Here is a 26,896-nt window from a genome sequence, read left to right as displayed (position 1 = left end):
TAAGTTCGCTGACGAAGCCTCTTGGATAAGAAGCGAAACGTCCGACACCTTCAAAAAAGCACAGATGACGACTAAAGATACCTTCTCATCGATTACTAGTAGTAGTAGTAGTTGTAGTAGTAGTGCTAGTAGTAGTAATAGTCGTAGTAGTAGTATGAGTGGTAGTAGTAGTAGTAATATAGTAGTAGGAGCAGTAGTAGTAGTAGTAGTAATACTGTTTAGTATTATTCATATTATTTGTATTACAGTATTAGTATTGATTAGTATTCTTAGTATTTATTGTGGTGGTAGCAACCGTGAAAAAAATACATCAATATTTTGTTAAAAATGCATATTTGGAATCGAGAGTCGCCGTTTGGGAATGAAATGGATTTACAAGCTCTTTTTTCATCAATGGATACGACAGCCTCTTGTTGACTTTGAAACTTAGCTTGTTTGAAAAATAACATCACAATTTCTCAGGATAATATACTGTTGGAAGTATGCAAAACGTTCATGTATATTGCACATGAGTTGAAGTACAACAAGTAGCCGGCTGTCAAATGACTCCGATGGTTTTTTTTTTTTTTCCTCACCCATTCAAACAAACAGACATACAGACAGACACACGCGCACACATTTGTCCCAGGCGGCTGTCCCCTAATAAGGCAACATGTGTTGTGAGTGGCTGCAGCAAAGAGGTCACCCTGTCCAACAGCAAAGGCTTGTTTGTGTTGACAAGACGGCAGCCAGCGTTGTGTCAAACCCCACGCACTCCCCAATCCCTGGCCCTCTCCTTCCTCTGTTTTTTTATTTTTTTTTTTTAAATAAAAATAATAATAATAATAATAATAATTATTATTATTATTATTATTATTATTATTATTAGTAGTATTATAATTATTATTATAAAAGACAGAAATTAACCCTTTTTTTCCACCCTGAAAATGTACATATTATTTTTTTACGGTAAAATATCTTTTTTTTTTTCTTGAAAAACAATAAACAAAATCATCCTTTTTTGCAGGGGAATATAAATATTTTTTTTCCCAAATATATATTTTTTAATTATAAGGTAAGGTGCCATTTTGTAATAATAATAATAATAATAATAATACATTTCATTTATAAGCACTTTTCATAACTCTCACTTTACAGTCACAGAATAAGTGTTTCTGTGGGTGAGCAGTGGCAGCCACACGCGCCAGCGTTCACTCAACCCGGAAGTAACTCCGATAAAAAGCTAGCTAGATAGTTAATAAATAGCTAATAGATCAGTATTAGATAGCTAGCCAGCTTGCTAGATAGCTAATAAATAGCTAATAATAATAATAATAATAATAATAATAATAATAATAATAATAATAATAATAATAATAATAATAATACATGACATTTATGAGCGCCTTTCAAAAGATAGATAATAGCTATCCAAAAAGTCAGCCAGCTAGATCCCTAGCTAATAGATAGCTAGCCAGCCAGCTAGCTATATAGATAAATAAATAAACAAATGAATACATGAATAAACAGAGAAACAAATAAATACAGACACTTCCCTACTTACGAACATTTGAGTTACGAAAAACGGTAAAAACGAACATTTTTGTAGTAACATATATAGTACTGTATAATAATAATAATAATAATAATAATAATAATAATAATAATAATAATAATAATAATACATGTAATTGACAAAATTGCATTTTCTGTGTAGCTCTCTCTCTTGTTTCTATTTATAATTATATATTATTATAATATAATTTTATTTATTGCATTCTATTTGTGATTGTATTTCATTTATTATAGTACCTATGCTTGTCTGTGACTGTAAAGTGTCCTTGAGAGCTTTGAAAGGCGCTTAAAATGTAATGTATTATTATTATTATGTGAACATATCTTTATATATCATATATTTTATTCAATGTTTATTTTTCAGTACAAACCAATACAGGTTACTTCTTTTCCTTTCGGCTTTTCACAGGTTACTTATACAAGCCTTAAACATACTTATATAAACCTTACACATACTTATATAAGCCTTAAACATACATTCCATACGAAATATAGCACTGAAGCAACTTATGAACAAATTCACCTTACAAACGACCGTTCGGAATGTATCTCGTTCGTAAGTTGGGGAGCGTCGCTTGACTGAATGTGATGCTGAATTCAATATTTGAACTTTAAATGTGTTTTGTGTTGCTTTACAACTGACAGATATCTATTGCTAATAGATAGCTTGCTAGATAGCTATATAGTTAATAGATAGCTAGCTAGATAGCTATATAACTAATAGATAAATAGCTAGATAGCTAGCCAGACAGAAGGATAGTTAATAATAATGATAATAATACATTTAATTTCTAAGCGTACAGTCATGGGAACTTTAAGAGAACTTTTTTTTTGTGCGGATAAGCAACAAATAAATAGCAAAGCGCTGGTCAGACCTCTGGCAATGTTTTTCCCTTCCCCTTTGTCCATGTTAGCACTTTGTTCCAGCTTCAGCTGTTGTTAAAGCGCTATATAAACCAATATGTGTTTTGCATTGTATTTTGGACAGTCACCCTTATTTCAACTTCATATAACTCCAGACCCATCTCATTTAGGAATTAACATTTTTTTCTGATGAAAGAAGAGAGTGTAAGGTTTCTTACGCTGCATTGAATGTTTATGTCGTCCTAAAACTCAGTATTCTGTGGGTCCTGGAATTCGAGTGACAATGACAAAAACCCTGGCACTGGGGTGGACACATTTTTGCACGACAGGCAGTGAATGAGTGAAAAATGTATGTTATCTTAAAATTGAAAAAAAAAAAAAAAATAAAGAATGTTGTGAGACAAAGATGCACCTTACCTTATGATAATTTAAAAAATAAATGTATTTGGGGGAAAAAAATGATGTATATTCCCCTACAAAAAAAGAATGACTGTTTTTTGTTTTTCAAGAAAAAAAATATATTTTACTGTAAAAAAAAATATGTACATTTTCAGGGTGGAAAAAAAAGTGTTAATTTTTGTCTTTTATAATAATAATAATAATAATAATAATAATAATAATAATTATTATTATTATTATTATTATTATTATTATTATTATACATTTCATTTGTAAGCCACTTTCAAAACTCTCAAGCTCACTTTACAGTCACAGGATCAGTTTTTCTGTGGGTGAGCAGCGGCAGCCACACGCGCCAGCGTTCACGCAACCCGGAATAACTCAAATAGATAGAAAGCTAACGAGCTAGCTAATAGATAGGCATCTATATAGCTATGCAGCTAGATATCTAATAGATAGCCGCTCAGATAGCCAGCTAGCAGCTTTTGGATGAAAATGTTTTACATTTTTGACAATTTTTTTTTTTTTTTCTGGAAAAAAAGTTGGCTACGTATTTTGTTGGGGAAAAATTTGAATGCATTTTTCAAATACCTTCCATATTCTCTCCAAAAAAAGGTTGTATTTGAAATATATATGTATGTATCAGTATATAAACTAAACAGTACACATAGTTTCTAGAAAAATATGCAAATATTGACAAATAATATAGTATACATTTACTCGAAAAATTGGCATGCAAATGTAAAAAAAATATATTTACAACAGTAGTGTTGTACTATTACTTTTGTTGTACTATCTTTGTCACTGCTTTATTTCCTGTCCATGTATATGATAGTTGTCCATGTTAACCACTTTGTTACACCTTCAGCTATTGTTAAAGTGTGATATAAATCAACATGTATTGTATTGTATTGTAATTTATTGTATTGTATTGTATTGCATGACATTATTTTTATTTTCAGGAACAAGTCCTAAACCATTGGAAACCATTGTCGAGCAAAATATACACGACATGGGTGACTACTTTCCATTTTCCTCAATGCAGTTTTGTTCCCAAATGTGACTTGACTCACGTGTATCCTGCAGACCGAAATCAGGGCTCGCTGTTCCCCCAATTCAGGTGCTCCGGAAGCTGCTGGTGTGAGCAGGTTAAAAATAAACAAAACAACAAACGCAGATATAGCAGCAAAAATGAATTTCTAAAAATTCCACGCTTCCATAAAGTGTGGCGATATTCACCCAAGGGGTGTAGCGAGTGTGAGCGGTGATGACCCGCAGGCTGGCTGGCTGGCTGGCTGTGAGGGAGGGTCACACGGCGTGCTAGGTAACCCAACCTCGAGGCCCACCATGTATGGGCTCAAGTCTGGATCGGCGTCTGCCATAAATAGCCGGGCGGAGCCCGCTCGGACCTCCGTCCAATCGGCTTCGAGCCCGCCCGAGGGTCCCGACACTATCCTGGGCAGGTCCAACCGCCTTGTAAATCGCACTGGAAGGGGGATTAAATCTAATATGAAGCACATTTTTGGGATTCTAACCGCACGGGAGTCAGTCGTGGCATTAAAGGAACACTCGGTGGTCGTAAACATGCACATGATTCGAGCAGAAGGTCGTTCGAGGTGCATGAGAACGCTGAACGTAACTCAAGGCAATTAGTTGACGATGTAAATAAATCGATTCTGATGGACTAATTGGCTATGGAGTTTCCTGTTAGTCCTTTGGCGCCATCTTGAGGTGAGAAGGACCTACATCACTTGTGTGCGTGTGTGTGTGTGTTTTTTGTATGCGTGTGTGTTTCTGTGTGTTTTTGTGTACCTATGATTTTTTGTGCATGTTTTTGTGTGTTTTTGTGCGTGTGTTTTGTGTGAGTGCCTGTTTTTGTGTGTGCTTTGGTGTGCGTGTGTTTTGTGTGTGTTTTTGTGTGGTTTTTTTATGTTTGTGTTTGTTTTAGTGTGTGTGTGTTTGTGTTTTTCTGTGTGTGGTTGTGGGTGTGCTAGTGTGTCCGTGTTTGTGTTTACGTGTGTGTGTGTTTCGTGTGCGTTTGTGTGCGTGTGTTTTGTGTGTGTGTGTGTGTGTGTTTGTTTTTGTGTGTGTGTGTTTTGTGTGTGCCTGTTTTTGTGTGTGGGTGTGTTTGTTGTGTTTGTGTGTGCGTGTTTGTGTTTATGTGGGTGTGTTTTGTGTGGGTTTGTGTGCCTGTGTTTTGTGTGCTTTTGTTTTGTGTGTGTGTTTGTTTACGTGTGTTTTTGCGTGCGTGTGTTTTGTGTGTGCGTGTTTTTGTGTGTGTGTGTTTGTTGTTTTTGTGTGTGTGTGTTTGTGTTTATGTGTATGTGTTTAGTGCGTGTGTGTTTCATGTGGGTTTGTGTGCCTGTGTTTTGTGTGCGTGTGTTTTGTGTGCGTGTGTTTTGTGTGTGTGCCTGTTTTTGTGTGTGCGTGTGTTTGTTGTGTGTGTGTGTGTGCTAGTGTGTGCGTGTTTGTGTTTAGTGTGTGTGTGTTTTTGTGTGTGTGTTTCGTGTGGGTTTGTGTGCGTGTGTTGTGTGTTTTTTATGCATGTGCCTGTTTTTGTGTCTGTGTTTGTGTGTGTGTGTGTGCTTGTGTGTGTGCTAGTGTGTGCATGTTTAGTGTGTGTGTTTTTGTGTGTGTGTGTTTGTTTACGTGTGTTTTTGTGTGCGTGTGTTTTGTGTGTGTGAACGTTAGCCCGCTAACGCGTTCACTTAGCCCGGAAATAACTCAAATAGAAGGAAAGCTAGCTAGCTAGCTAGCTAGCTAATAGATAGCTATTGAGATAGCTATCTAAGTGTATACTGTATATGATGGATCACTAATAGATCGCTCATAGTTCTTCCGAATTGCAAATTTTATTTATAAGCGCCTTTAAAAAGTCCGAAGAATGAGGAAAAAAAAGAGTCCGTTTCATGCAAAGAGTTTATTTGCGAATGGAACTGCAGTATCATACAACGGTAGCACAATCATCATGATTCTATGGATTTTCCTGCTATATGTACTGTAGATACAAAGATCAAAGGCATGTCGAAAGGAAATAATGGACTTTTCTTTCACATTTTTTTTTCTTTTTCATTTATTCTAAAAATAGCTTTTAAATACTCGGCATGGTCTCGTAAAATCAACCTACGAAACACTCATCATCGCCATGTGTTTTATTTTAAATATCACTCTTACTACCGAGAGTGTACCAAATGCAAATATATTGCACTGAAAAAGAAAACATTCTCCACCCTTCTCATCCTGGTCACTTGCACTCCATGCAAGGAAGGGAAAAAAAATAATGTATAAAAAAAAAGCACTTAAATCTCTTATGAAAATAGAAAATATTACAAGTGTGCATCATCACTGCTCACCTTGCCATACAAAAAAAAAAAAAAAAAAAAGAAATCCAACGACAATCCTTTTATTGTGAAGGAGAGCTCACAAGCCAATCATAGGGGTTGTTCCTGTCGTCCGGGATAGTGTGGGTTAAAAAAAAACAACAAAGAAAAGAGTGGTTTGCTCATTCGACAAAAAAAAAAAACATGCTAACTATGTTCCTTTTGCTACAGGTTGGTGGGAGCGTCGCTCACAAGGAAAACTGTCAAATGACCTGCGACCTTATTGTTGTGAAGACTCGGAAATGCAATGCTTGTTTTTGATAAGGAATATTTGAGCCACATTCCAAAATAAAATAAAGAAATAATAACACTGTGATTTGCAAGTTGGAATATCACCAGTAAATTAATGAAGTCATGTATTTTTTTTAGGGGTGGTGGAAAAAGGTTGTTTATTTCAAACGAAAGTTGTGCATTTTTGAGAAGTCATATTATAGAGAAAACAAAAAAATGATCGTTTTCTGACATAAAAATCAAATATTTTCAAGACAAAAAAAATGTTTAAAAAATAGTTGTGATTTAAAAAATAAAAAGTAATTTGCCTGCAGGAATAAAATAAAAATAAAAATATTTAGACGAAAAAAAATATGTATTATATATTTTCTTTATAAATTCTATATTTTCGTAAAACGTTTTAAATGTTAAGAAATTAATTATTCCTTTATTCTTGTAACGCACATTATGCAGTATTATGTATGCATTTATGTACGGCATTTATTTATTTTATTTATTTGTTTGTTAGGAAAAAGTTACATTTTTACATTTCAAACGACAGTTCATGTTTTTGCCAAAAAAAGGTTGCGCATTTTTGAGAAGTCATATTATAGAGAAAACAAAAAATAATCATCGTTTTGTGACAAAAATCTGATATTTTCAACACAAAAAAAATGTTTAAAAAATAGTTGTGATTTAAAAAATAAAAAGTAATTTGCCTGCAGGAATAAAATAAAAATAAAAATATTTAGACGAAAAAAAATATGTATAATATATTTTATTTATAAATTCTATATTTTCGTAAAACGTTTTAAATGTTAAGAAATTGGATATTATTCCTTTATTCTTCTAACGCACATTATGCAGTATTATTTATGCATTTATGTACGGTATTTATTTATTTGTTTGTTAGGAAAAAGTTACATTTTTACATTTCAAACGACAGTTCATGTTTTTGCAAAAAAAAAGTTGTGCATTTTTGAGAAGTCATATTATATATAGAGAAAACAAAAAAATGATCGTTTTCTGACATAAAAATCAAATACTTTCAAGACAAAAAAAAAATGTTTAAAAAATAGTTGTGATTTAAAAAATAAAAAGTAATTTGCCTGCAGGAATAAAATAAAAATATTTAGACGAAAAAAAATATGTATTATATATTTTATTTATAAATTCTATTTTCGTAAAACGTTTTAAATGTTAAGAAATTGGATATTATTCCTTTATTCTTCTAACGCACATACTACTAGATATATTTCTTCTATTTATGCATTTATGTACATGTACGATATTTATTTATTTGGAAAAAGTTACATTTTTACATTTCAAACGACAGTTCATGTTTTTGCAAAAAAAAGTTGTGCATTTTTGAGAAGTCATTATATATAGAGAAAACAAAAAATGATCGTTTTCTGACATAAAAATCAAATATTTTCAAAACAAAAAAAAATGTTTAAAAAATAGTTGTGATTTAAAAAATAAAAAGTAATTTGCCTGCAGGAATAAAATAAAAATAAAAATATTTAGACGAAAAAAAATATGTATTATATATTTTATTTATAAATTCTATATTTTCGTAAAACGTTTTAAATGTTAAGAAATTATTCCTTTATTCTTCTAACGCACATTATGCAGTATTATGTATGCATTTATGTACTGTATTTATTTATTTATTTGTTAGGAAAAAGTTACATTTTTACATTTCAAACGACAGTTCATGTTTTTGCAAAAAAAAAGTTGTGCATTTTTGAGAAGTCATATAGAGAAATCAAAAAATGATCATCGTTTTGTGACAAAAATCTGATATTTTCAAGACAAAAAAAATGTTTAAAAAATAGTTGTGATTTATGAAATAAAAAATAATTGGCCTTCAAGAAAAAAAATATAGATAGATAGATAGATAGATAGATAGATAGATAGATAGATAGATAGATAGATAGATAGATAGATAGATAGATATAAATAAATGAAATGTACTATTATTATTATTATTATTATTATTATTATTATTATTATTATTATGAAGGAGGGAGTCTTCATTGTATTTCATTGGACCAAGATGTGCATGTGCAATTTAGCATTAGCTAACGTGAATGTTTGCTAATCTCTCAGCCTTCATGAAAACTGTTTTTTATTTTCAAGTAAATGAAAGTTGTACATGTTAAGGAAATAGTATATTCTCAAGTACAAAAAGTTGTGGATTTTCAAGAAAAAAATGTCTGATACTTTCAGGAAAACAATTATTTTGAAGAGGTAAAAAAAAGTCACATTTTGGAGAATTTTTTTTTCAAAACAAAATCTGAATAATTCCAAAGAATAAAGGCGGACATGTTTTTTTTTTTTTTTTTTTTTTAATAGTTTAAAGAGGCGTTGTATAATTTCAAGAAAAAAAATATATTATGAGGAAAAAAGAGCACTTCCAGATAAAAGTGTCCATTTTGACAAGAAATGCCTTTTATTTCCGAGAAAAATTTAACAACTTCCTTCTCAAAAATATGCAACTTTTTTCCCTCCAATTATTATGACTTCACTGTTAAAAAAAAGCAAAAAAAAAAAAAAAAAAAAAAAATCAATGTGGCCCTCATCCTTCTTTCTATATTTTAATAAGGCGACGTAAATTTTTTTTTTACAAGAAATGCTGACACACAACCGCTAAAATGCTACAAGAGTAAAAAGGCTACATTAACAATTATGTTCATTGATGACAAATAATCTGCACACATTTCGTTTGTTGACTTGTTACAATGCAATGCTGGATAAAGCAAACACACACACACACACACACACGCACACACACACACAACTTTTTTCCAAACACATTTTCACAACTACCGCTATTTTTTTAAATCATTTTTTTCTGTTCTCTATTTAAAAAGTCTTATCTAAAAACCCTGTATTGATTGTAAATTCAAAGATATCTTTGCGCATTTGTGTTTCAGTTGCAACATTGCATTGTAGCATTCAAGTACGACCACCCAAGAACTTTGAAACCCCGCCCCTGAAATCACGCATGAATGCTGAGAGCAGAGCAGATATAAGAATAATCTTAAAGGACAACCGACACCATTTTTTTGTTTCCTAACTGACATCAGAAAAACATTTCATAGCATAACATAGCATAACATAACAAAAACACGCAGGCTGATATTTTTAGTCAAATGCAAAACACCCAAAAAAAATGAGTTAATGTGTCCCAAAACTACTTCAAAATGTTTGAGTTTGAGAAGGTCCCGCCCCCTTGTTGGTGACATCACGCCAAGACGTCTTTGCCCGAGAATCAAAACAGATTCGGAGAAGATGCTTTCTTGTTACTCATCCAGTTATGAATATGATTCAAATAGTTCTGAAGAGGAAAGCATAAATGTTTGCAATCGATTAAAGAAGTCCTTCCGGATCATTTTGAGGCATCTGGACTCCAATGTAGCGTCCAGGAAAATGCACAAGATGGCACCCGAGCTCCGTTGGAAATGGGCTGATTTGTCTGCTGGGAATTTGTGTCAACTAGTATCAAATAGTAGTCTTGGTGGAACACACGATTCACCATCGCGTTATTCATGTGTTTTTCCTTCTAATCACCATCAACACAAAGTTTTCAGACCAAACAAAGTAGCCAAAATGCATTGTGTGTCGCTTTCTCGGTCAGGGGGCGTTCCTTTAGTGATGTCACATCAGGAATCGTCACCAACTCAAAAACAAGACTTCCTGAATATTCAGCGCGAGTCTTAAAACGTAAAATATCGCTATATGTGGTGGAATCTTATTAAAATACGCCCAGTAGAAGTCATTTGAAGTCTTTTACAAATTATGGACACAACTTGTCCGGAGGCGTCGGTTGTCCTTTAAAAATTATTAGAAATGTTATACGGAAAACAAAAAGAAATAACCAGATATCATGTTTTGGGGGGTAGCAAAAAAAAGCCAATTTCACTACTGTAATTAAATAGTTAAATAAATACATAGATATAGATATCTAGCTAGCTAGTGCTACAAAAGCTAGCTAAGAAGATCTTTGGCTAGCTATAATGTCTAGCTGGCTAGCTATCTATTCGCTATCTATATTATCTAGCTGGCTAGCTATCTATTAGCTATCTGGCTAGATATATAGCTATCTAGCTCACTGGCTAGCTATCTAGTAAGTCAAATAGATAGAAAGCTAGCTAGCTAATAGATACAGTAATAATAATAATACATTTCATTCATAAGCGCCTTTCAAAACTCTCAAGAACACTTTACAGTCACAGGATATTTTTTCTGCGGGTGAGCAGCGGCAGCCACACGCGCCAACGTTCACTCAACCTGGAAGTAACTCAAATAAATAGAAAGCTAGCTAGCTAATTGATAGCTAATAGATCGCTACTTAGATAACTAGCCAATAGATAGCTAGCTAGATCGTTAACCAGTGAGCCAGATAGCTAATAGATAGCTATCCAATAGATAGCTAGCTAGATAGCCAGCCAGCCAGAAAGCTAGTAGATAGCTAATAGGTGGAAAGCTAGACTGGACAAATTTGTAAGAAGAAATAGCATTGTATTCTATTTTTTTAATCAATGCCTTCAACCATTATCTAAGTAGCGATCTATTAGCTATTTACTAGCTAGCTCGCTAGCTTTCTATCTTTTTGAGTTACTTCTGTGTTGAGTGAACGCTGGCGCGTGTGGCTGCCGCTGCTCACCCACAGAAAGAAAATTATCCTGTGACTGTAAAGTGACCTTGAGAGTTTTGAAAGGCACTTATAAATGAAATGTATTATTTTTATTATTATTATTATTGTTTGGAAGGAGGGAGTCTACATGTATTTCATTGGACCAAGATGTTGTGCATGTGAATTTAGCATTAGCTAACGTGAATGTTTGCTAATCTCTCAGCCTTCACAAGTTTCGAAAAACCAATAAGCCATTTATGTTTTTTGTTTGTTTTTTGTTTTTGTCGCGGGGATCACCAGCAGATGAACCGGGCGAGAAAGCAAGCTGGGAGACGAGACGAGACGACGAGACGAGACGACGACAACGTGACGCTAACAAAACACAAGCGGAGACGACGCGACAAACGCCACAAAACAAAACGTTTCCATTAGCGCACTAAAAAATGAGGGACGTAAAGAAAAGAACAGAAAACTTGAAGGCGAAAATACAAAATACTTCTTAAAATATTGAAAATATACTTTGTATAGATATTTTTTTGTACATTATGCTAACACATTAGAAAGCTGATGATAGAAAAAATAAATACTCGGTGAAATGTAAAATGTTATGCTTAACAAATGCATTAGACCACCACCAAATCGGTCATCATTAAATTTGTTGTCCCTTAAAAATTAAAAACCTAAAGCCAATTTCGCGAATTAACTCATTCACTGCCATTCACGAAATTATCCAGGAATTGAAAATATGACGTAGAGCGCCATTCCCGAATTTGTTCAGGTTTAGTTTTTTCTTATCTGGGTGACAATAAAGCGCTGGCCATGGCCTCTGGCAATGTTTTTTGCCTTCCACAAGGGGGCAGAATTTCCCTTTTTTCCCATGTTAGCGCTGTTACACCTTCAGCTGTTGTTCAAGCGCTATCTAAACCAATATGTATGTATTGCATTGTATTTTGGACATTCACCCTCATTTCAAGCTCATATAACTCCAGATCCATATCATTTAGGAATTAACTATTTCTTTCTTGTCTGAAAACACACAACGCCTTCTTCTTCATCTTAGTTGAAAAGGGGCCATTTTAGTAAAAGTTGACATGTGGCAGCAGCCATTAGACTGTTGTAAAATTAACTCCAAAGCCAGTTTCCTTTAGCCACATAAAATATATAATAATAATAATAATAATAATAATAATAATAAATTTCATTTATAAGCACCTTTCAAAACTCTCAAGGTCACTTTACAGTCACAGGAGAGGTTTTTCTGTGGGTGAGCAGCAGCTATCTATTAGCTAACGAGAGAGCTAGCTATCTAGCTAGCTAATAGATAGCTACTTAGATAACTAGCCAATGGCTATCTAGCTACATAGTTAGCCAGCCAGCCAGATAGCTAATAGGTAGCTAATAGATAGCTACCTAGATAGCTAGCCAATAGATAGCTAGCTAGATTGCTAGCGAGCCAGCCAGCCAGATAGCTAATCTATTGCTAGGTAGAAAGCTAGCCTGGACAAATTTGTAAGAAAAAAATAGCATTGTATTGTATTTTTTTTAATCAATGCCTGAGTCAGCAAACATATTAGCTATCTATCTATTATCTATTAGCTAGCCAGCTAGCTCTCTATCTTTTTGAGTTATTCTAGGTTGGGTGAAAGCTGGCGCGTTTGGCTGCGGCTGCTCACCCACAGAAAAACTGATCCTGTGACTGTAAAGTGACCTTGAGAGTTTTGAAAGGTGCTTAGAAATTATCATTATTATTATTATTATTATCATCTTCTTGAAAATCTAATAAGTCAACTCATCTCATCCTATAGGTGGCGATGGTCTAATGAACATGTCAAGCTCTGTACATCGATCTACAGGTAACATCCGACTTACGACCACCTGTACTTACGACCACCCATACTAACGACCACCCATACTTACGACCATGACCTCCAGACCCAATTTTTAAATTTTTAATTATACGCCCGGCACCGCAACGCGTACGACAATTTTGGCCAGCCACCATCACACTCTCGCACAGCAATCGACCGTGTGATGGCACCAGAGGCGGTAGTTTGCGAGTCAGCCTCTGAGTCTCTATTCCACATTTTGAATGAATTTCCACTTACGACCATTTCAACTTACAACCATTTGGTCGGAGCGGAACTCGGTCGTAAATCGGACGTTACCTGTATATGATGACGTAAAGCAGCAGCCCAAATACCCTGACACCAATGTCCCTGTAGAACGATCACAAGACGCCGCTTCCGACAGGTAGCTCCACGACACCGCTCAGCTTCCTTGTATAACAATATTGCTCTATCGCATATCTTTTTAAAATTACTTTTAATGTGTTCTATTTGATCTGATAGAGTTGCTGTCAATCTTTATTGCTTCCTGAAGGATAGATCCAGTCAGACTTCACTGAAAAGCAAAGCAACCGGCATGCTATGGGACTGAGCGGGCGATCATGTGATTAGCTTACAAACTGGGGTGGGGTGGCTTGGGTGGGGGAGGGGGGGTGATGGAAGGTAGCGAGGGCGTAATGTCACAGAGGTAAGTAAAGAAAGGCCGAGCCATGACGGGAAATCAAAAACAGTTCTCGAGCCAAACACAGTCACGATGCCGCTGCAGTCGTGACTAGATTTTGGTACAGCAAATAATAGCGAAACCCTCAAATTAATGCTTACATTCGTATCGCGCAGAGTGTATTCACCGTCGTCGTATGCATGGATGAGTTGCATAATGTCTGCCAATGAGAAAAGCATCGGGAGAGAGATCGGGGTAGGTTAAAGTAGTTGGTCATTTTGGGTAGGTTGGGTAGTGGGGGTGGGGCTTGGGGAATGGGGGCACCTCCCTTTTGGCAGTGGAACAGCACTCTTCGAAGTCAAGCCGAGGGTGAGGGTGTTTACACAATGCTCTCGTCGGACAAGAAGGCCATTTCAGTGTCAAGAGACGAAGATGAAGGCATTCTAAATTAGGCAGCCAGTTCACAGTGTTGTGTGGAGCGCTAAAAACCTTGAGGTGGGGGACACGATTAGACGCTGTCTTTTTCCACGCCATCGTCGCTCGTCTTCAGCGATCACAGCGTTCTACGGTGTAAAAAGACGAGTCGTTACCGTTAAAAAATATCCCAAAGAAAAATTGGAGTGTGACATTTTGGGCTGAGATTCTCGTCAGTATCATGGTATCAGAGTACAGTGATACTTCAGCTTACAAACGCTTTAACTCACGAACCTTTCGCCTCACAAACATTAGATTCGCGAGCATTTCATCTTGGCTAATGAACTAGTTTTCGGAATCAAACCACACAGCGACACGGTGGCTGGCGGACTAGTTTTCGGCGGATGTACACCAAACCACATGGTCGAACAGCACCACGGTGGCTGCCGGAGTAGTTTTCTTTGAGTGCAGATGTGGTTTGTTATCGAGTTGCTACTATGGGCCAAAAAAAGACCCCACCACAGGCTAGTGGTAAGCCGAAGAGGGCACAAAAGAAAATTAGGGTCGAGCAGAAGAAGATCATCGGAAAACAAGAACGAGGTGTGCGTTTGTGTGAGTATGCTAAGTCGACCATTGCTACGTGTGGCTTTCTTTCTGTGTTGTCTACGCAACGGTCTCAGGTAATAGACGAGGTTGAAAAACTTCTGGTGATTTGGATTAACGAAAAGCAACTAGCAGGGGACCGTGTGAGTGACTGTATTATCGCTGAGAAAGCACGGCTACTTCACTCAAATATAATTAAGAGGCAACTACATCAACAACCATCACAAAGGTAAATAAAACGATTCTATTACACAGTACAGTTTATTTATTTAATTACAATCCAAAAGCACATTTATTATACATAAAATATATATAAGGTATATTTTGTGTAGTTTTAAGGCATATGTAGTAGAAAATTATGTTTTATGGGGATCTGGGAACGGATTATTCTCATTTTTATGGTTTCCTATGGGAAATTAATTTTTGGAAGACACACTTTTCGCCTGAGACACACTTTCTGGGAACCAATTAAGTTCGTAAGCTGAGGTATCACTGTATCTGGATTCAGCCACTACCAAAATATACAGGAGGTCCTCAGTTTACAACGGAAGCAGCATAATGAAGGACCTCGTGTACATCGATGTCTAATGTCCGAGAGTAGGCAACCTGGACTAAGATCACGCGACAGAACCACTACACCACTACTCGGGACACGACTCCTAACTTAATTTCCAATATCTTACCTGAAAGTAGACTTTTCACCGTGCCTCGCAGATTCGTCCAACAACTGGCAGGATCCAGCAACTTCTTCATCTTTGTTCTCCCCACCTCTCTGCGAAGCGCCGGGGGGATGATCCCGGGATTCTTTGCCCTCCCCGTCTCCCTCCCCAGAGTCAGTGCTCGTGATGCTGAGGCGTCTCACGCGATACATCACGTCCACCTCTCGCATCTTACCCAGGCCTTCCATGGCCCCTTGGCCAGGAGAAATGGCTAGCTTATTCTGCAGAGCTTCAAATCGGTCAGGTGGCGCATTGCCCCGTCTTTCCCCTTCCAAGCACAGAGACAACCTGCGGTTGAGCTTTGGCACTACTGAAAGTGGCAGTCTCTCTGGCGGGAACTCTGGTAACCCGGTGTGATCTCGACCCGGGTGGGTCCAAAGAACAAGTCTTTGTTCCGTGAGCGCATCGGGCTTCCTCTCTTGCTCCTGCTTGTCATCTGAAGCCATGTCGGTTTGTTCCTCTCGCTCTAGTCCAAAGTCAGCCTTGGTACATTCGGACGTTTCCTCCTTCGTAACTTCTTTCTGTTCTGAGTCTACCAATTCACTTTGACTCAGTTCTTCTGAATCCGCTAGTTCATCTGTGGGCCCATCTACAGTTTCTGCCACATCACCCAAATTATCTTGTGTTGATGAATCCCTTTTCCCTGCATTTGTGCTCAAATCAAACCCTGTCTGGTCAAGACTTCGGTTTTGCACTTCTTGATTCTTCGCATTCTCTGCCGGACTTTCGGCTGCAGCATGCTGTGGTGGACTTCCGTTTGGATTGACCGAGCTATCCGAGCTGTTCTCTTCATGGAGAGGAGGCAGGGGGCCTTGTCTCAATTGGTTCTCCAGCTCCCTTTTGCAAATAGGACATTCCTCCTCTGAATTGAGATCTTGAGGACCGATGGGGTCATTAGGATCGTTTGAATCCCGAGAGTGACGCAAAGTTTGGCATATGTCTTCATAGTCAGGAGGACTTGTGAGCGTTGAAGCGTCCTGCATGGGTTGTCGGTCAGCCCATGGCACTTCCGCCGCCACGCTTTTAGTGGTTGGGCTAAAGTCGCACAGTGGCATCTCAACGGGTTCGTCCGGGAGGTCCAGTTTCACGGTCCTGCCGTCGGTGCTACGTCTACGTGGAAGATGAGGAACTACCCTGTATTCTCGAAAGCCTGACTCCCGAGGGGGCACAGGAAGTTCTTCCCTAAGCTGTTTGCTGAACGTGACCGACTTGGTGGCAGGCCTCGAGAAGGCGCTCTTGACTTCCCTGTATTCTGGATCCACAGACCAGCTGACCGCACTGCGCCTAAGGCTGCTGGGTTTGTTGAGAGGCTGCGACGTCAGCCGGATTTTGATACGCTCGGGGATTTCAACGGACCCATCTGGGACTTTATTGCTGGCAGCGCCAAGCTCCAAAATATCTTTATAGGCTTCGTTGAGGTCCTCAATGCACTTGTCAACGCTCGGCTGTTTGCTGCTCTGTTTCTGATGCTGTTGTTGATCTTGGACTTCTTTTTGGATTGCCTCCAGCTCTTTGACAGCATCCCATGGTCGCTGGCTAACGATTGGTTTCAGCAGGAACTCTGGAACCTTTAACACCTCCTGCCCGCTGTTTGCTGCTGGTTTGCTCTCCAAATTTCCTGAGGGGGGCACTGCTGGCTGCTGAGCTGTGCTGTTGTTCAGCTGGTTGGAGAAAGTGGTGGTCAGGGAGAAGGCGCTGTTGCTTGAAAGTTTGAGACTCTTCACTCCCTTGATAGGGAAAGTGAAGGTAGTTCCGCCTACACCGCCACCAGTTGCAGAGGCTTCAGTAGCAGCAGGGATAGGGTCTTCTTGTGCTTCCTTGTTTTCAGGGTCAGGTTTTTCGGCCTCTGGGCTGGTTTGCGTCTCCTGGTCACGGTATTGGTTTGCGGGCCAAGATCCTGTCAACTTCAGCTCTTTGTAATGGTTGATTTTGGGGGGTCTGCAGGGCAACTTTTTGAACATTTTACTGCTTGCTCTGCTACTCGTCTTGCTGCTCGCAATGCTACCAGTTAATGCTTGCAGCTCTGCCTCGGCTGAAGATGTGCTTTGGAGACTTTGGTTCGTTAGATGGCCTGTTTTGTTCTCACTGGGACTATCGGCTGGGTCTGGTGACTTCTCATTATTGTTGTTCTGGTCCCGGATCGTACCGGTTAGCTGCGGGGTGACCGGAACAGATACCAAACAAAAGATGGTTTCGCTGAGTCTCTTTTTGAGATTCTTTGACTTATCTTTCTCCGGTGGTTCGGCCTGTGCAACTTTCTTTACTTCCGGTACAGTTTCAGAGGGTACCTGTTCAGACGGCTTGACCGGCGGTGGTGGCGGTTTACCCAGAATAGATGAAGGGAAAAACTCAGTACGATTTTGTTCAGGACCTACACTGTCACTTTTTTTGATCAATCCCCTGTTGCCCCATCGAGTACTGTTCTCATTTTCAGTTAGAGTTGTCTTGCGACCGGCATTGAGAGATTGCCCCTGTTGGGAAGGAAAGGCACTATCACATGTAGATTGTCCTAAATTCTTCACGGATGGATTCTCTTTGTTGATGTTCCGGATCTTGTCTGAGTCAGTCAGAGAATTTCCACCGGGCCCTCCTGAGATTTGATTTGCTCTCGGGTCTTCGGCTGGTACTTGGCGAATTTGACTCAGTTGCTCTTTGTGTCCGGAGGGTATCTGTTTTCGATAGGACGCCCCACGATCTCGGTAGTGTTCCAGCCACGAATCATCCATGTGCCGTGTTAGCCACCTCCCGGGGTCTGAGCTGGGCTGCAGGGAGTCTGAGCGCCAGCGCAGGTTTAGCATTTCGTTACGATTGATTGACACAGCTCTTGGGGGTAGGACTCTTTTATAAGACGGGGGCGGGATGTAGCCCGGGGGCTCCATTCCGGAGAGTGAGTGTTGTGCAAAATAGTCATGCCGCAGGTCCCCGCCCCTAGAATAAAAGATAGGCCTGTCTTTTAGCTTGAGACCCTGGTCTATAGCAAGCATTTCTGCACTACCTCGAATTTGCTGGTGAATCTCATACGATGGCGGCTTCAAAGGCCTACTGAACCGAGGCTTTGGTAAAAGTGCAACATGACTGCTTGGCCCAGCATTCCTGCCCCATCGGTCCTTGCCAATCGCGCTGCTATAAATATATCGACTATAGGGCCCGGAGAAAAGAGTGCTGCTGAGCCTTTGCGGTCGATCCGGTTGGCTTGGTCTGGATGGAATAAGCTCTCTGCTGTGTAGTCCGTCGGGAGACAAAACTCTTGGGAGAGACTGAGACTTGGCTTTTGGTCTGGGGTGAAAAAATACTTCAGGCGTCCTCAGGTGATACTGCTCTAAAGCCCACCTTTCCCCGTCCCCATCAGACAACTGCCTGCCCAGACCCACAGCAGGCGTCCACTCCTCAGTGCCCAGGCTCTGACATTTACGCTCCCCGGTCACCCTCAGCTGACCGGGTGCATCTTGGTCCCGCAGCCATGAAATTTCCTCCCACAGTTGCTGCGCTTGCCTCTCCGCCCTGAGTTCCTCGGCTGCGATGAGGGCCTGTGGTCTCCATGCTCCAGCAGATGCCCTCAACTCCCTGCCATCGGCATAGTCCAGGAGAATACTAAAGTCTTGTCCTCGTCTCCGCCAGTAAGAAAGATCTCTCTCGTCATGGCTCAGCGGCTCGGAGTAGGTCAAACTTGGGACATCATAAAAGCTACAAGGAAACAAAGGGGGGGGGGGGAATTCCATATTAGTAACATTTCTTCTAGAAGCATTCATCAAAGCTGCAGGGGATTCCGTTTTGGTACATGGTCACTGCCTGGTCTCCTGATCTCACCCACCCCTCCCATAGCCTCTTCAGCCTGCTGCCATCGGGTAGGAGACTGCGGAGTCCCCGAGCCAAGACCAGCAGGCTCAAGGACAGTTTCTGACACCAGGCACCAGGCAAGAGACTCAATTCCCTCCCAGCCCTGCCCCCCGTACCCTTTCCACTGCCACACTCACCGAACTCTGAGTACACCCTACACGCTGTACTATCATCCTGAACTCAATTTTTTTCATTTTTTTCTGCAAGAACTCACTTCAACCTTTTTTGTTTGTTATGGCATTACTACACTACGTCACTTTATATATGACACTACCTCACTTTACATTCAGAAATTACATATATTGTCTGTTGTCAATTGTCTGTCCTTTTTAGCCATATTTGAAGTGTCTTGCACGCTGGGTCCGAGAGGACATTAATTTCATGTGTGCTGTATGTCATGCATATTAGCATTAGCATGACAATAACGCTGACTTTGACTATTATGCCTTTGTTGATGGTCATTTCAAATGTTGACATTATCTCCCCAAGCATTCCTGTCAGCCTTGTCTATATCTGCAGATGGCTCAGAACGAACGGTTATCGGAATACTGTTGCCTTGTCATCATGTCAAAATTAAACGTCAGATAAATGTCGGTGAGCTTTCCGCATTGATTTGCTTTACATGCCTTACAATATTTTGCGTGCATGTGTGTGCGCAATGGCTTTTCCAACAAAGTGTTGAGGTCAGCCACCGCTTCGGCGTCCCTTAATGACGCATATTGTGATGTTTGTGCAATATGAAAAGCATTATTAATTGTGCTGACCTTTACTTAAAGTGATGTTGTTGACAAGTAAGGCTTCAGTTGTGCAAGTCTTGATCAACAAATCACAACATATTTGTATGTACCATAACCAATATTCTTGCGCCTTGCTGTTTGAAGTCATTATTTTATTTTATGTGAATATATCAGTGTCAGTGACAAGGTTAGCATTTCCAACCATCCATTTTCCAGACCGCTTTATCCTCATTAGGGTTACCCTCCACAACCCTATCGCTCCCCAACTTGCAAACGAGATATATTCCCAACGGTTGTTCGTAAGGTGAATTTTTTCGTAAGTTGCTTCAATGCTATATTTTGTATGGAATGTATGTTTAAGGCTTATATAAGTATGTTTAAGGTTTACATAAATATGTTTAAGGCTTGTACAAGTAACCTATATTGGTTTGGATTGAAAAATAAACATTTAATACAATATATGCTCTATAAAGACATGTACATGTACAACTGGAGAGAATACTACATATGTTACTACAAAAAAAATGTGGATGTACCGTTGTTCGGAACTCGGATGTTCATAAGTAGGCGACTGTCTATATATGTGTGTGTATATATACATATACAGTAAAGTCTCGTTATATCGATATCGGATATATCGATAGTCCCGGTTATATCGATACTATTTCTATGCACACACGGAGAAAATTACATGCAAACAGGGTCGGATATATCGATAGTCCCGGTTATATCGATATTTTTTCGGACTCCCTTGGATATCGATATAACGAGACTTTACTGTACATACATATACACACATACACATATACACATATACACATATATACACACATACACATACATACACACATATATACACATACACACATATATACACATACATGCACACACACGTACATGCACACACACATATATATATATATATATATATATATATATATATATATATATATATATATATATATATATACACACAATTTTGAACTTATTTCTTGGAATAAACTATTGAATACCTGAGCACTTGAATGTTTTCTATCAAGGGCTCATTATTGAGAGATGTTTTTTTAACCCCAATCTATTAAAAAAACTATTCAACACGGTGTGAAATAACAGCGACAAATGAATGAACATCCCGATGTGTGACCGGCGCTGTACGTACGTGCGTGTGTGAGTCACAAGCAGCATATGCTAGTGTATGGCTGAGGGGGGGAGCCACTCGCGTACACTTGCCCAGCAACATGCTGACATCACAGAGCACGTGCTGAATGGGATTCGGTGTGCCAGTGTTTACAGTGGAGTGACACTGTGCTGTGCCTTGAAACAAGTTCAACCCCCCCCCCCCCTTTTTGCCCTCTATTCCCCGCCCCCAGTCTTCGGTTAAAGCCACGTGATTGGTCAAGAACGCAGCGTGAAGGGAGGTGGTTCAAACATTAAAGAGACAAGCAGACAACAGTGAGAGAGTTTCAACTTTGATAGTTCAAAGGCAGAGTGTAGACTGCAAGGTTAAAATATCCCACCAATCAACCCGCACAAGCCATCTGTACACTCGATGCAAAAAGCTATCAACCCAGCTAAACAGAACACAATTGATGACGAACTAGATAAAATAATCGCAGAGAAAACCCCTACAAGGGATCATTCCTCAAGATGGTGAAAGAAGGTTCCGTTCCTCATCAAGTGTTTAATGCTGATTCCACCAAGCCATCAACGACCATCACAAAGGTAAATAAAACGACTTCATTCTACAGTCGAGTTTATTTCTTTAATTATAATACCATAGAACATTTATTATACATAAAATAAGGTACATTTTGTGTAGTTTTAAGGCTTAGAAAATAAGACAAAGCCTTCTGACGAAGGCGGAAGTATGCCCTGGAACATGTCAGGTAACACCTAAAAAACACTGTCTGACAGAAAAGAATCTTTTGTAAATTAGATATCACGTAGACAGGATGAACTTAACACAAAAATTCACTAGGATATCATCAAGAGGCAACTACATCAACAACCATCACAAACGTAAATAAAACGACTTTATTATACAGTACAGTTTATTTCTTTAATTACAATCCAAAAGCACATTTATTATACATAAAATAAGGTATATTTTGTGTAGTTTTAAAGCTTATTTAGTAGAAAATTATGTTTTATGGGGACCTGGGAACGGATTATTCTCATTTTAATAGTTTCCTATGGAAAATTATTTTTTGGGATACACACTTTTCGCCTTACACACTATCTGGGAACCAATTAAGTTCATAAGCCAAGGTATCACTGTATCACCAAACGGGTTCATGCTAGCTACGCGCACGCCAACGCATCACGTTTTTGTCAGAAGGCCGATCTGAGATATGTCAGCTGTGCTGCTGCAGGAAGGCGGGTGCGCGGTGGGAGTTGGTGGAGGGGGGACCTGCAGTGCAGCTTTTGCATGCTACCGAAAAGAAAAGGTGTCTAAAAAAAAAAGTGGGGAGAAACACTCACCCGCTGTCTGTCGCCAGAGAATCACCCAAAGCCTGAGCGTCACCTAGGATACCGATGAAGGCCTCCTTCCTCCGCCTGTCGCCCTCATTGTCCATATAACCCTTGAGGGCCGCCGGCCTGTTGCTGTAAAAGCCGCCGCTGCTGCTGGCCGAGGCCCCGCCGTGCTCCGCCTCGTAACCATTAAGCGTTGCCGCCGCAGCCGCCCGGCTCGCCCGGTTGTCTAGCAGGAGCTCACGCTGGCAGTCAGTAGGCCGTTTGTCATAAGATGTGGCCGACGGTGGGCCGCTCCTGGGTAACTTGTATCCGTGCGAGATCAGCAGGTCCTCCACGCTGTACATGGCGTCGCACGTCCAGGTGTGGGAGGGGGCGGCAAAGGTCGGGATTCGCCTTACGTGCTGCGCTGCTCAGTAGATGCCATCACTTTGAGGGGAAGGGGACCCCAAAACAGAAACAGAAATAACGGTAACACGCGTGAGATATTGCTCTACAGCAGAGGTGTCAAAGTCAAGGCCCGGGGGCCAAATCTGGCCCGCCACATCATTTTATTCGGCCCGCGAAAGCAAATCAAACGTGTGTAATTCCATGATGCTTGCTAAAATCCTGTCAGAGATGTTCGATCGGACACTGTGGACAAAGACTCGAACCCAGAAAGATTGTCCCTACTGCCGGCAGGAGACGCAGCCATTCATGACAGACGCCTGAATTCTGCAGTCCTCTGCCAAGCTATTTATTGTGAGTATATGCAAATTAAAGTGATACATTAGTAAAACATAGTTTTCACGATTAGAATACCACACCTCTTGAGTTCTAAGCACGAACAACTGTAAGCAATCAAACATTGTCTCTTCCATGAACGGATACATTTGTAACCTGGCTAATGAGCTCTTCCTGTGAAGGAGTTTCAAGTCGTAAATTACTTCGGTGATAAAGGAGTATCCCAAGTCTTAAATTCTGTCCATCTCCTAGATGAAGATGACAGTTTAACTTGCTGTGTCTGTTGACCTGATTGACCCCAGGTTGTCTGTGCTTCAATTGTGTATACGAGTCACACATATTGACTAAGCATATAACAGCATGAAACTTTTATATATGATAACTTCTTATTCTTTATCAAATCCTAACCAACATTTCATTTTTTTTTTCATGTATACCACAATAACAGTCTTGACTCGTAGTACATTTCATTTATAAGCGCCTTTCAAAACTCTCAAGCTCACTTTACAGTCACAGGATTGGTTTTTCTGTGGGTGAGCAGCGGCAGCCACACGCGCCAGCGTTCACTCTACCCCGGAAGTAACTCAAATAGAATAGTAAGACAAATAGCTAGCTAGCCAATAGATAGCTGATAGCTAGCCAGCCAGATAGCCATTGTACGGTATTACAGAAAAGACAAATAGAATAGACTTAGCACAATTAGCACATTAGCTTCAATCGGGCCATTCAATCGGGTTATTTGACCTGCAGTGCAAACACGAAGCATAATTAGCATTAAAATGGAAGTAGTATTTTTCTGAATGTTTAAACCCCTCCGCGTATTACATCTCGAGTGCACAACAAATTAATGAATAACTACTTTTCAAATTTGAAGTGAAAAATACAGACTTATTGTGGTTTACATGGGACCATGTTTGTGTTTGGAGTTTAGCGAGCATAATGGCATTTCACAAGTTTAATTTGGCTGTAAGCTGTCTCGCTGGCTAGCGGTTGGCTATCTGGCTATCTATTATTTTAAGCCATTGTTTAACTTAAACCCTCAAAAGTCTAGCATCTCAATTGTTAATATTTTGACTATATTAAAATAAAATATTAAGACTTTTTTTTTCATTCAAAACCCTTCTTGGGAGTATATACTCCTTATTTTAAAGCAAATAAAAATGAGATATCCCTCATGTTCACCACCAGAGTTATGTGAACAAATGTAAAGATGCGCTAACTACTGCTAACTGCTAAAGGGTAGCTAATATGACAAACTTGAATTTGAAATACACTTTTTTAAAGTTATGATGATCATTTTGCGATTATTTTGTCACTATGATGTAAAGAGAGTTTTGAAGAGTGATTGTAAATGAAATGTATTATTATTACGATTAACTAGCTAGCTTTCTATCCATTTGAGTTACATTCGGGTTGAGTGAACGCTGCCGCGTGTGGCTGCCGCTTCTCACCCATAGAAAAAAACTTATCCTGTGATTGTAAAGTGACCTTGAGAGTTTTGAAAGGCGCTTATAAATGAAATGTATTATTATTATTATTGTTATATATCATCATATATGATGATATATGATTTGATAAAATATAAATACCATAAAGCATGATATATATACAGTAAAGTCTCGTTATATCGATATCGGTTATATCGATAGGACCGCTTATTACGATACTATTTCTATGAACGCAAGGAGAAAATTACATGCGCGCAGGGTCGGATATATCGATAGTCCCTTTTATATCGATATTTTTTTGGACTCCCGAGAATATCGATATAACGAGACTTTACTGTAGTATGATATGACAAAATACAATACAACACAACACCATGCATGCAATACATATTCAAAGATATGATGTGTTAAAATGTGATACAGGTACAATATGATGTGATACAATGCTGTACAATACATGACAATAAGATACCAATTCCGGCAGTACAATATGGTACATGATAAGATGTAATATGATGAGATGGGATATGATCAGATACATTATGTGATCAAATATGGTATGTTACAATAAGATAACATTGACAATCATTTGCATTGTTGCTACTTTATATACAATATTATTCCATTCAACTAGCACCACCAATAAGTACCTTCTTGACTGTAACTTTGGGAGAGCGAATGCACTTATTCAGTATATGCTCTACAGCACGCTAACTAAATAAATGCACCATATGACTTATTCTTGGAACTGAGGGGCAATGAAAATCCCACCTCTTGACTTTTTATTTAGTGTATGACTACTTTTTGGGGACGCGAGTGTCACCGAATGCACCACCAGTCAACTTATACAAGGTCATGACTTCAGAAGCCCCTTGAATTTGCATAGCAACAGCCAATGTATTGCTGTTTGCTTCCACAAGTGTGGATTTAGAGGGAAAACTTATTCAGACTCAAAGCGTGTACATGCTAACATTTACCACGATAGAATCTCAAAGTTTTTGACGCGGGAGCTCACACCAGGTTTACTTCTGAAGTGCATAAATGAACACTCCACGTCTCAAATAATGTACATACATACACATATATCACAGCATGTGGAGTGTACCCGAATCTTTACCTAGCAACCCACACGCCACCACATCCGCACACACACTCTCAGTTCGTGAATGCCTGCTCGTCCTCCTGCCATCAATGAATCATGCAGGTGAAACATGTATCATAGCAAACAGCCTTCAATAATACATGGTGAACGTGCACCACGCCTCACGGCTACATACCACGCCGTGCTATATGCTACTATGCTATGCTACGGGAGGTGGGGACACTGCAATATGGCAACATCGTGAACCCTATCATCATACCTGCCCGGAGACAGCTGCATGCACCTGCACTTCAACTTGCACATGCGGCCATGCTGCGACCCAACCCCGCCCGCGCACGGGAGGAGGATAAGGAAGGGGACAAAAAAAACAAACACCACCAAAAATAATGAGTAGAAAAATCCGAAGAATTCAAGCCGAAACGCGCAAGTTGCAGATGCGCTAAACTGGGAGTGTTTAGCACGAGCGTTCACGCGCACACAAGCAAAGCATGCATAGCAACCCCTCCCTAGAAACCGTGCAACCGGCGGTGGGTTGCACGTTACTCTGGATGAACGCGTACATGTAAGAAATGACCAAAAATGTCGTTTTGGGGTTGACACGTACCTGGTGAGATGCATGTGCGCGTGCGTGGCCGCTCGCTGCGGTTCGGCTCGCACACGGAGATTCGGAGCCTGAGCCGAGCATGCCGATTGGTAGGCGGGGAGGACGCGCCGGTTGCTGGCAGCCTTGGACTGCACGGGCTTCCCGAGACACGCGGGGAGGGAGGAAGGCTGGAGGGGGGAGGGGGTAGAGGTAGGGTGGGGTAAGGTGGGGTACCGCTCCACTTTTCTCGCACCCTGCACAAATTATTCCTTCGCAACTCTTGTCAACTTTTCTATCGAACAACAAGAGTATTGTTTGGGCTCGAGTACCAACCTCTTTTTGGAGTTCCCCTCTAAAGTTGTCAACACTTCGACACCGTGAGTGATAGCACGAAATTAAGTTGACATGTCAATCATGACAGGGCGATTGAAAAATGAGATGTGCCCCCAAAAAAAATCAACAGGAAGTCGGCCATTTTGGTGGAAGCAGCCATTTTGGATGAATTCCAGAATTCATGTAAGTGATTTTACAGTCAACTCAAAAGTTTAAGACACTGCTTAACATCAAAGATGTCTTGATATAACTGTATAGTTTTCTTGTATTAATTTATGTATTATTTAATCATGGACAAGTCTAAAAGCGATTGTCAACTTATACGTTCCCCATATTTTCTGTTTTTTTTTTAAATCATTCCAAATAATGTA

At 39.4% G+C, this 26,896-nt stretch overlaps 2 protein-coding genes across 3 annotated transcripts in view; both read right to left on the bottom strand.

The window, feature by feature from the left end:
• Nucleotides 1-4,162, bottom strand: part of svilb (supervillin b) — a 37,124-nt gene extending 32,962 nt beyond the window's left edge. Inside the window, exons 1-2 of one of the 2 annotated variants that reach the window (XM_089007764.1) lie at nucleotides 4,057-4,162; nucleotides 3,891-3,949 (exon numbers count right to left, since the gene is read on the bottom strand). The gene's annotated coding sequence lies outside the window, so the exon portion shown is untranslated. Of the gene's footprint in view, nucleotides 1-3,890; nucleotides 3,953-4,056 lie in introns of both variants that reach the window. The other variant, XM_089007763.1, reaches the window with a different exon arrangement.
• Nucleotides 4,163-13,557: 9,395 nt separating this feature from the next.
• On the bottom strand, nucleotides 13,558-26,320 carry jcadb (junctional cadherin 5 associated b). Its single transcript, XM_089008372.1, has 4 exons — nucleotides 26,214-26,320; nucleotides 22,346-22,765; nucleotides 15,255-18,974; nucleotides 13,558-14,117 (listed from the first exon to the last, which is right to left on the bottom strand). The coding sequence occupies exons 2-4, from the start codon at nucleotides 22,681-22,683 to the stop codon at nucleotides 14,108-14,110; spliced, it is 4,068 nt and encodes a 1,355-aa protein (XP_088864498.1). The 5' UTR covers nucleotides 22,684-22,765; nucleotides 26,214-26,320; the 3' UTR covers nucleotides 13,558-14,107.
• Nucleotides 26,321-26,896: the final 576 nt, after the last annotated feature.

This window comes from Hippocampus bargibanti, linkage group LG11 (assembly GCF_051943395.1).
Source record: "Hippocampus bargibanti isolate YZ-2025 linkage group LG11, ASM5194339v1, whole genome shotgun sequence".
NCBI classification, from domain to species: domain Eukaryota; kingdom Metazoa; phylum Chordata; class Actinopteri; order Syngnathiformes; family Syngnathidae; genus Hippocampus; species Hippocampus bargibanti.
This window is presented reverse-complemented; position numbering and strand designations above follow the sequence as displayed.